At 34.5% G+C, this 10,408-nt stretch overlaps 1 protein-coding gene across 5 annotated transcripts; it reads left to right on the top strand.

The window, feature by feature from the left end:
- Positions 1 to 4,107: 4,107 nt before the first annotated feature.
- LOC146955715 (elongation factor 1-alpha-like) lies at positions 4,108 to 9,678 on the top strand. Of its 5 annotated transcripts, none has more exons than XR_015017597.1 (8): positions 4,108 to 4,206; positions 4,684 to 5,175; positions 5,266 to 6,115; positions 6,896 to 6,948; positions 8,413 to 8,469; positions 8,652 to 8,708; positions 8,808 to 8,929; positions 9,384 to 9,678. XR_015017597.1 is itself a non-coding variant. In XM_085722887.1 (8 exons), exons 2-8 carry the CDS (start codon positions 4,714 to 4,716, stop codon positions 9,427 to 9,429), a joined length of 1,608 nt encoding a protein of 535 aa, XP_085579013.1. In that variant the 5' UTR covers positions 4,108 to 4,206; positions 4,684 to 4,713; the 3' UTR covers positions 9,430 to 9,678. The 5 variants fall into 5 exon arrangements, 3 of the variants coding, with proteins under 3 accessions (XP_085579013.1, XP_085579005.1, XP_085579021.1); XR_015017599.1 differs by having other exon boundaries at positions 9,362 to 9,678; XM_085722887.1 differs by having other exon boundaries at positions 8,834 to 8,916.
- The last annotated feature ends 730 nt before the right edge of the window (positions 9,679 to 10,408 follow it).

Below are 10,408 nucleotides of genomic sequence, written 5' to 3'. Positions count from 1 at the left end.
ATTGCAAAGAATTGATGCTAAACTACAGGATTTCAAGCATATATTAACATAACAAACCACAAAAAATCTAAGTATCATGCATACTATATAGTAACCAAACATATTGGGTTGTTCTGTTTGTTTGGTTTTGCTTTGTTTAGTGGAGTTGTTGGGGATAGCTTATGTTGGCGTGTTGTTATTGCCATATGGGAGCAGTTTGGTGGTTTTTTGGGTAGCTATAGCGCTCCCTGTTCCCTGTTGTATTGCTTCTGTGAGTACCTTCCACTTGCTTTGTGGTTTGGTCTCTTGTTTAATATTTATTGCTGCTTAAAAAAAATGAAAATGTGCATGGTTCGGGCTTCATCGTCACTCGTCAATAACATCCATTGCATCACCACCCATCCCAGCAAATTTCTGCAGTACACACAAGTAAATAATTAAGTAATTACAACATATATAACAATAGCAGAACATCAAATCAACTAAAAACTTCACATACAAAGAAGTCCATTCTTCCCATGCCTCCCATTCCTCAAGAACAGAGGCCGTGTTATATATATGATTGAGGAAAAAGCTTAAAGGAATGTTCAGTGGCGGATCTTGAGTAAAAATTTAGGGGGAGCCAAAATTTTGTAACATGTATATATAATTTGTTTCTTGAATAAGCAAAGGTTCTTATTATATGGTGTAACGGTTTGCAAGGCTTTTTATCACTTAAAGGGCAGTGGTTCGAGTCCTGGTAGAAGATTTTTTTTGTCAATAAAAACAAAAAAAATGTGCAGAAAAAGGAGATAGAACGAATAAAAAGTAGACAGAGTGAGTCGAACAAATGACCTCTTGTTTCAATTCAAAACTTCAAAACACAGTCACTTTCCACTGCGACACTTGCAAAATACTTGAAACATAATGCCTAATATAGTATTTATACTAAATCTAAATCTGGGGGGAGCCATGGCTCCCATGGGCTCTTGAGAAGATCCGCCACTGGGAATGTTTGTTTGGGGATCAAAACTTGGGTGAAGAAATGGTTTGGAGAGAAAAGGGTTGGTTTTGGAATAAAACAAGGACAGAGGTTGTACAATATATGTACGGTACTTATGTACCGAAGGTGAGACAATTCATTTAAAAAAATGCACGTCCGGTAGTTAAGTTCCGGATGTTCTTTAAAAAAAAAAGTTCTCTGTGTTATTAAGGGCATTTTTGTAACTTTAGGGGGCCTAAAAAGCAATCCTCCTTTTTTCCTTCGTGGAAATTTTATCATATAGTCGGTGTCTGGTTGGTTGCACGGTAGGTGCTTCCAAACTCACGTCTACAACAATCAAACACAATTTGATCACAAAATTTATGTTTGACTTTAAAAATGGTAAATTGCTTCTGGATGCCAACCGCACGCTTACCTGACTCTAGTATTTGAAGCTTTTGAGATGAACCAAATCAATTCTACACTTTTGCTGAACAATTATGTTATAAAATATTTCATATTGTCTATTATGTCCTTGTTTTTTTTATATGTAATCCATGATTATTTTTTCCCATGTGTAACCACATTTTTGTTCGAGAAATGATAAGTAGACACAAAATTTTAGACACAAATACAACATTATAGGCAAAAGAGTAATTTTTGTGTGAATTAGAAGGGTAATTTGGTAATTTTACTCCCTTCTTCCTTTTTCTATTCATTTCTTTTTCTCTTCCCGGCAACCTCACCACACCCTTCTACTCCCTGCAACTGCAATCACTGTATTTTCACCACCACACCCACCGTCCTCACCACACCCTCCACCCTAACCACCATTGTAACAGCCCAAATTTTCGCTAGATTTATTTTTAATTGTTTCATTATGTGTTATGTGTGCTCATATGTGATTAATTGCCTCTGTGTGTATTTTTGGTTGGGATTTATAGAATTCGGTGTTGGAAGGGTATTTTAGTCATTTTGGACTTAGGGGTATTTTGGTCATTTTATGTGTATGGGTAATTTAGTAATTTTGATGAGGATTATTTTTAGTGCTTAGTAAGAGCTAGTGTTATTTTACTAAGTGTTAGGGGGTTGTAGTAATTTATTTTCTTACCGGTAAGTGACCGTTAGCATTACATTTTACCGTTAAGTGGGTAATAACATTTTTGGGTTAGAATAGAAATGGGTTAGGCCCATTAAGGTGTTGTAAGTTGAGCCTAATTAGGTGGAACCTATATAAACTCTAGTTTGTAGAGAAAATAGGGTTTTACCAACAATTTCACAATTGATAATAGATAGATATAGAGAGAAGTTAAGGGTTTGAAAAGGAAGATCTAGAGAGGGCTCGAGGAGGCTAGAGATTCAAGCTTTGGGAGCTAAAGTGAAGCCTTAGTTGGTGACCGTGAAGAATTAAGGTAAGAGGGTTAGTTTTTAATCATAATCTAGTAGTTTAATTTCTACCCTAATTCTTTGCATAATTGTGGTTAAGTGGTTAATTTGATTTTAGATGTAGAAATTCGTGCTTAATTTTGATGATATGATTATATGCATGAATTGAATGATAATTGTGTTGTTGTTGAATTTGTATGTCAAAATGGGTATATATGAACATGATGAGTTTTTGTATGAAATTGATAATGAATAATGTTGTGGTTGTTAGATTGATGCTGAATTCATGTTCAAATGTTGTTGTTGTTGTTTTGACATGTGTTGTTGATGCATTGATGCATTGGGTATCATGAATTGATGAATTGGTGATGAGATTCGTTGTTTGGAGTAGACTTTACAAACCTCATTTGTCATTGAAATCAAAGACACATTATTGTTGTCATGATGTTATTTACCGGTACAAAAGTCTAAAAGACGATAACTTCATCACATATCTTGGAAGCAAACTTCTAATGGAAAAGTCCAACTCATTGTTTGAAAAATCTACTTGTTTTTGAATTTACTCACTTGATCTTGTGAATGTCATGAAAATTAGAAACCAACTATATAAAATATCATAGATAAAGGTAAAGAAACGTTGCATGAACAACAACTACAAAATTATAAAATAAAAAACAATCAAGACATACATAGAAAACAAAACACATTTAATTATTGACAACTCTGCACATCATCTTAGAGTTATTACAAAAGCTCAATCTATTGAGATCTCAAATCTGCATCCCGAAAGAAAGACATATGGGAATTGCAAAAGAAGCTCCAAGAAAGCAATACAAATTCACAAAAAACACATTAGGTCTGAAGGAAAACAAAATATCAAAAAGACTCCCATTTACAAAATATCATAATCAGTGACACCACCATTTTCTCTGTTCTAGGCTTCAAACTATGCAAACATTTCTCCGTTATAAGCTTCAAACTATGCAATCGTAGAAGCGAAATGAAAATGGGTTTGGAGATGAAGAAGAAGATGAATGAGTTATGTTTTGAGAGAGAGAGAGGGAGAGAGAGAGAGATAGAGAGAGAGAGAGAGAGAGAGGCAGCTGCTCTAAACTCGGTTATGAGAAAAGAAAGAGAAAGAGAAGTTTTGTTTTGAGAAAGATATGATCATGTGGAGCAAGATATCATATTGGTTTGATACACACATTTAATGCACCATTGGAATATGGAAGAGGAAATTTCAATTTCAAACCAATGTGGTGAACCGTGCAAGTCAAATAACAGTAGATGCAATCAACCCAGCATTAACATCTAGCATTGATGTCTGTAATCAAGCGTTAAAAAGCAATCAATGGCTAATATGTTCCAGGCGCCCAAATAGATTGATCTAACGGCCACAATAGTTTGGTGCCTAAAAATCTAGGTTTAGATTTTGCAAAGTCATTAGCAATGTTAAGTAGGATTAGATATAAGTATGATAAGATAAGATAAGATAAGATAAGATTAGAAAATGGAAAATGTTAACCGGTGTCCCCGGGGCACTAGTTAAGAAAACTAAATATGATATGAGTATCTTGGAACCTGTGTAGTATAATTTTAAAAAGTGTAAAAAATGATGTTTTCAATGCAAATATTACCTTTTTTGTTTCCTTAACTATTGATCTGGGGCACTAGTTAACAAGACCCTTAGAAAATAAACTAGGAAAACAAAGGGTAATTCCGTAAAAAAGAATAAAAACAAAATTGCGGTATATAAACCCTGCAATAACCCTAAAATGAAAAAAAGAAGGAAAGAAAAAAAAAAAAACGTTGAATCTTTCGCTACTCTCTCTACCATCTTTCTCTTCGTTCGGTTAGGGTTTCAGCGCAGCGTTTTCAAGGTAAACTTCTCCGATTTCGTTTCTAACTATTCTATTCTTATCATCGATATCACCGATTCGTAACAATTTTTGGCACAATTTAGTCTACGTATGCGATTTCATAGGATCATTAGATATCGTTTTGTGTCTGATTGATTGTTATTCTGAATCCAGATACAGATAGTGTGATATTCGTTTATGTTTTTGAATCGATAGTTTTTATCTGTTAGAAGGTATTTTCTTTTTTTTTTTCCAGCATCGTTTATGTTTTTTTTTTTTTTTTTGTAATATTTGATGCATAATTGAAAAAGAAGAATGTTGTTGTACATGTTTGTTTTTGGATTGTAATTGTAATATAAACTCAATTTCATGCCCTTTTTATGTTTGTTGTCATTGATTGTGCATTTCTTTACTTGTCAGAATGTTGTGTTGTTGCTCCTATTTTGTTGTTGAATATTTATCTCACCCATGTCTTTGTTTTCTGTGTTGAATTGGCAGATCTTTTTATGATTTCAAGTCTAAGGAGTAATGGATAAAGAAAAAGTTCATATTAACATTGTGGTTATTGGTCATGTCAACTCTGGGAAGTCAACCACGGTTGGTCATTTGATCTACAAGCTTGGAGGCATTGCAAAGAAGGACATGGACACATTTGAGAAAGAAGCTACTGAGATCGACAAGTGTTCATTCAAGTATGCCTGGGTACTTGACAAACTCAAGGCTGAGCGTGAAAGAGGTATCACAATTGACATTTCTATGTCGAATTTTGAGACACCCAAGTACCGCTGCACTATCATTGATGCCCCTGGACACAGGGATTTCATTAAGAACATGATTACTGGGACAGCCCAAGCTGATTGCGCTCTTCTTATCGTTGATTCCACTCCTGCTGGTTTTGGAACCGGTATTTCCAAGAATGGTCAGACCCGTGAACATGCTGTCATTGCTTACGCTCTTGGTGTGAGACAAATGATCTGCTGCTGCAACAAGGTATTCATATTTTCAGCCCTTTTAAAGTTGTATTTGATTTTTTTCTTTTTATAATTCATTTATATAACTACTTATTATCTATCTTGACAGATGGATGCCTTTGGTCCCTTATCCTTCAAGCGTAGGTATGAAGAAATTGTGATTCAACTTTCATCCTTTTTGATGAAGGTTGGCTATAAACCAGGCGAACTTCGATTTGTTCCCATCTCTGGTTTTAAGGGATATAACTTGATTGAGCGCTCTACTGACTATTTTTGGTACAAAGGTCCCACCCTTTTTGAAGCTCTTGACCGAATCAACGAGCCTAAGAGGCTATCAGACATGCCTCTCCGATTACCACTTCGGGGTGTCTACAAGATTGGAGGAATTGGAACTGTGGCTGCAGGATGTGTTAGGACTGGTGTCTTGAAACCTGGAACGTTGGTGACTTTTGCCCCAACTGGCCTGCAAGGTGAAGTGACGTCTGTGCAGATGGACCATGCAGATCTTTCCGAGGCCCTTCCTGGTGATAATGTTGGATTTGCTGTTAAGAATGTGTCTGATGCACATCTCAGGCGAGGCTATGTTGCCTCAAGCTCCAACCATCAGCCAGCCAAGGAGGCCACTAACTTTACATCGAAAGTTATCATCACGGGTCACCCTGGTCGGATTGGAAATGGCTATACACCTGTTCTTAACTGCCACACCTCCCACATTGCTGTCAGGTTTGCTAAGCTTCTTGCCAAGGTGGACAAGTTTTCTGATAAAGTAATTGAGAAGGAGCCCAAATTCTTGAAGAAAGGTGATGGTGGCATTATTCAGATGATTCCCACCAAGCCCATGGTGGTTGAGACTTATTCTGAATATCCTTCACTCGGCCGTTTTATTGTCAGAGATATGCGTCAAACTGTGGCTGTTGGAATCATCTTGACTGTGAATAAGAATTATCCTAGTGAAAGAGGTAAAATAACCAAGTCCACATTGAAAATGCGAACTGTTTTGCAGGTTAAGTCTTAAGTCTGCACTATCATCTCAACTTTTTTCTTATTCCTTCCCAAACTGGGTTCTAGATCCGACGATGGCTGGGCTATTTCTTTTTTCGCTTTATGCTATAATAGTGTCTAGTTGCGAACACCTGGATTTTGTGTGCATTTTGTAATGTTACTTGGATAATGCTCTGATCATTAGTTATTCTTGGCTAAGATTTACATTTACTAAGTAGGAACCCATAAATTTACAGCCGTTATCTTTTTTACAAATGGCTATATATTTTTTAAGAATTAATCTATTCCTACACATTAAAGGAATACATAGTTTTGTTGTAGTACTTTTTCTTCCAATCATACCCTTCATGTTACTAGCTGTACTTTCATATTTCGTATCCAATTATCGGACTTCATACTTCCAACTCAGTGTGATTTAATGCCAGGATATTCAAGGCATTAGCTTTGTAATTTAGCACTTGAATGGTATCTTCTAAATTCTAATGGGATTGACTGCATTGCCATTGCTTCTACATGTATTGCCTCTTGTACTATTAACTGTATCAACAAGCTATTTTTCCAAGTGATCATCTAAACATGGTAACAAGCTTTTGTGTTGTTTTGAGTAATACTGTTTGGTAAAAGGGTATATCTTTAGAGACACATTTTTTGGAATATTGAATATCTGGCAGCGCTTAATCTGTAACTAATTTTTTTCATTAACTGTTTCCTTTCTTTTTGTGATCTTGCTGTCACAGATAAGCTTGAGTCACTTTGCAGGGAGTTACAGCATCGAAATAAAGAGCTGATGGTATTTTTCTGTTACATCACTGCCTCTAAAACTGATTATGTAGTATATAAGAATTACAAGATGTTCAATACCTCAATATTTTATCTTTCTTATATGCACTAATACACCTTGATGAGGCACCTTTGTATCAAAATTCTAAAGAAGGGTAACCTATCCTGTCCGCAAGTTTAGTTTATAACCAGCTCTAGTGCAAAACTAACATTCTACTCACATAAGAACATTAGCTAAAGGCCGTGCAGAAGTGAAATGCTTTAGCTATCTCGACTGAAGGATTTGATTTTTATTTTCAGCCCTTTATTACTTATTTCCCATCCTTCCAAAGTCCTCCCTCCCTTCCTAGTTATAAGCAAAAATGAGTCAAAGAAAGTTGATGTATTTGGTTCAAAATATGCACCGAATAAATTAATTTTCTTTGACCCATTTTTGCTTATAAATAGGAATGGAGGGGGTATTTGAGTTTGATTTTCCCATCCTAAGGCACCTCCTCCATTCAATATTGTTGGTGGTTTAATGTTTTTTGCACGCATGTTAAGAAATAATTGAATTTATATATTCCCAAATTTCATTGAAAAGAGGAAACAAACTCCACTATAAACAACGTCTTAATTACAAGTCATCTGAACTATATTTAGGGGTATAGTTGGAAAACAAAGGTTAGCAAATCATCTTAATTATATTTAGGGGTTTAGTTGGAAATCAAATGTTAATTATATCTTGATTTTCTAAACCACTCATTGTTTTGAAACAAAAATGATATGTTTAAACTACCATAGATTTGGAATGAATGGAGTACTTTTGAAATCTTCCTGGCATCATATTTGTACACCTTTTTGGTTTCTAATTCACTTTCCTAATCACCCAAAAGGTTATTTCTTGAGATACCTATTTGGACGCCCAATGCCCACCGGTGAATTTTTTTGGCCGAATAGATGTACTTCAACATAATTAACTAATCAATTTTTGCCAATTTATAGGCGTCACATTTGCATATAGGCCACTTAATTTGTTCTTGAAAATCTTTTCGGGATTCTTGCGTGTCATGTGGTCCGTCTCTGTTCCTCCTCTTTGGGAAATTCTTGTTGATTTGTTATGAAGGTTTTGGTACCGAGTCTCAAATTTCATGTCATTGTGTGTAGTGTATGTAATTATGTTTACATGTTAGAAAAATGCTTCCACCTTTAAGAATGTCTGTCACCTAGTCTCACTACTGTACTTCTTTTCCTGGATTTTTGATGTTCTGCTCACGGTTGTTACATGGTAGTTGTTATTTATGATCTGTCGAGATTGAGCAGCCTTGTTGCATAAGTTTTTCATGTTCAATGTTGTATCTCCTCTTTATTATAATGAGTTCCTTTTTTATCACTTGAATGTGACTTCTACCTGGTAGTGTAGTCAGATTATTTTTAAGCAACATTTTGAATTTGTTTTTTGAAAGCATTAGGATTCATGCTTCATTATTTTCAGGAACAATGCAAACTTGTATCTACTGGGGCCAAATACACCATTCTGGATAATTTGGAGGTAAACAAATTTTATAAATGGATTCAAATTCTGTTTTATAGTATCACTTATGTGCATATAATATCCATCAACGGTTCATGCACTTCTGCATGTGATTTGAAACTTAGTGTGGGTTGTAAGATTGCTTTAGATGTTATATTATTACTAAAATTGTATGTTTTTAAATATGCATTGAATTTCAGGAAGCATTGACAAAGAACAATGATGTATTTGGAACATTTAAACTAGAGCTTGAGAAGGTACTTAATTTCTCATAAATATTTCATTTGTTCTAATCGCATTTGCTTGAATCATATATATCGTCGACTTTGATGGGTATAATTCTAAAGTCACCTTAGTTTTTCATTATTGCTGTTAAAATCAGATGACAAAATCAATGAAGGAACTCAAGGAGGAGAATCAATCCTTGAAGAGAAAATTAGAGGAATCTGATACTGCGCATATGGGGTTAGTTGATGAGGTACATAGCTTGTATTTCCCGTTTTGTTCTTGATCATTTACTATTCCATAAAAATAAATAAAGGATTTAGTTCAAACACTGATTTTTGTTAAGATTCTTTACATCGTTAAACAATCACAACTGTCAAATCATTAAAAATGTTCGACTTTAAGCTTAATTACTTCTAAAGTCAAACATATGCTTTGGTTGTGATTTGCTGATAGTTTAAAACTTCTTACATGGCGGCAACTAAAAATTAAACTCATAAATAAATGAATTAAATTGCCCATAAATCAATGTGTTGGGCACTATTTTATAGGCATTAAAAACACTTTTTCTTAAAAAAAAAAACGTCTTTTCATCTCAATATGCTAATTTTCGCTTTTTATCCTTAAAATAATTCCTTCTTATTATGCTCCTTTCTAAATAATTCCTTCTTATTATGCTCCTTAGTTGTGTCTTATTGTTTGAGCAGCCTAAGAGCAAGATACAGCGGACGGAGCAGCAGCCTGAAAGCTTGAACAGACAGAATAGTTATACCGGTGACTTCTGGCAGAGGAAGCAGAGTTTGGCTGAAAACAAGAGTAATAGGAACAACTAATTTCCAATATGAAGAATATAAATGTATATATCATTACTCTTTTAATAATACCTTGTTTGAATCAGGCATAGTGGCATGCCTTTGTTTGTTAGCGAAAATGCATGCAATTACATAGTTTTGAGATTCTTTTTGCAATATTAATGCCATTTATCTACATTGAATATTTTAAACAGACGGGGCAGTCCTTTTCCATTCCATGAACTTTATAATAGCCTAGGAGCTCCTTTCAAAAAAAAAAAAAAAATGCCTCGGAGCTTCCAATGATAGTCCAAAACATGTACTCTGATTTTGCGCATGTGTTCATGGTGTCTTGGGGGTTAAGAGGAAAATATTTATCACAATTTATGAAGTCCAAAGTTTTTTTTTATTAAAATGAAGTCCAAAGTTTTTAATGTGTAATAATTTTTTTTTGAAAACTTGGTATCCGATCCAAGATTTTAATGTGTAATAATAAATTAGCTCTGCACAAATTTCTAATGCTTTTAGAAAATATATCAAGTTTCTTTTTTCCCTTTAATCTTGTTTGAATGAACATCATTTTGCAAATTGTAAAGGCAACCCTCCCCTTACTTACATTTCAGATTGAAAATGAAGGCAGATTTTCTGCAAAACATGATAGCAACTAGCTTGTCGAGCACAAAGTGCATCTGAATATTTCTTTTTTGATGAAAGTGCATCACCATATTAATGCCAAAGAAAGCGATGGAAATTGGTAAAAATAAGAAGTGGTGATAGTGTTTAATACTATTACTATTTTCTTTTTTGATGAAAGTGCATCACCATATTAATGGCAAAAGATGGAAATTGGTAAAAATAAGAAGTGGTGATAGTGTTTAATACTATTACTATTGATGTAAAAAATAAAGAATAAGCAAGAACAAAGAGAAATTGTTGCAGAA

Source organism: Medicago sativa, chromosome 1, assembly GCF_051527215.1.
Source record: "Medicago sativa cultivar Bolivia chromosome 1, Bolivia_mono, whole genome shotgun sequence".
NCBI classification, from domain to species: domain Eukaryota; kingdom Viridiplantae; phylum Streptophyta; class Magnoliopsida; order Fabales; family Fabaceae; genus Medicago; species Medicago sativa.
Note: the sequence above shows the minus strand (reverse complement) of the source record. Positions and strands in the feature narration are given on the sequence as shown.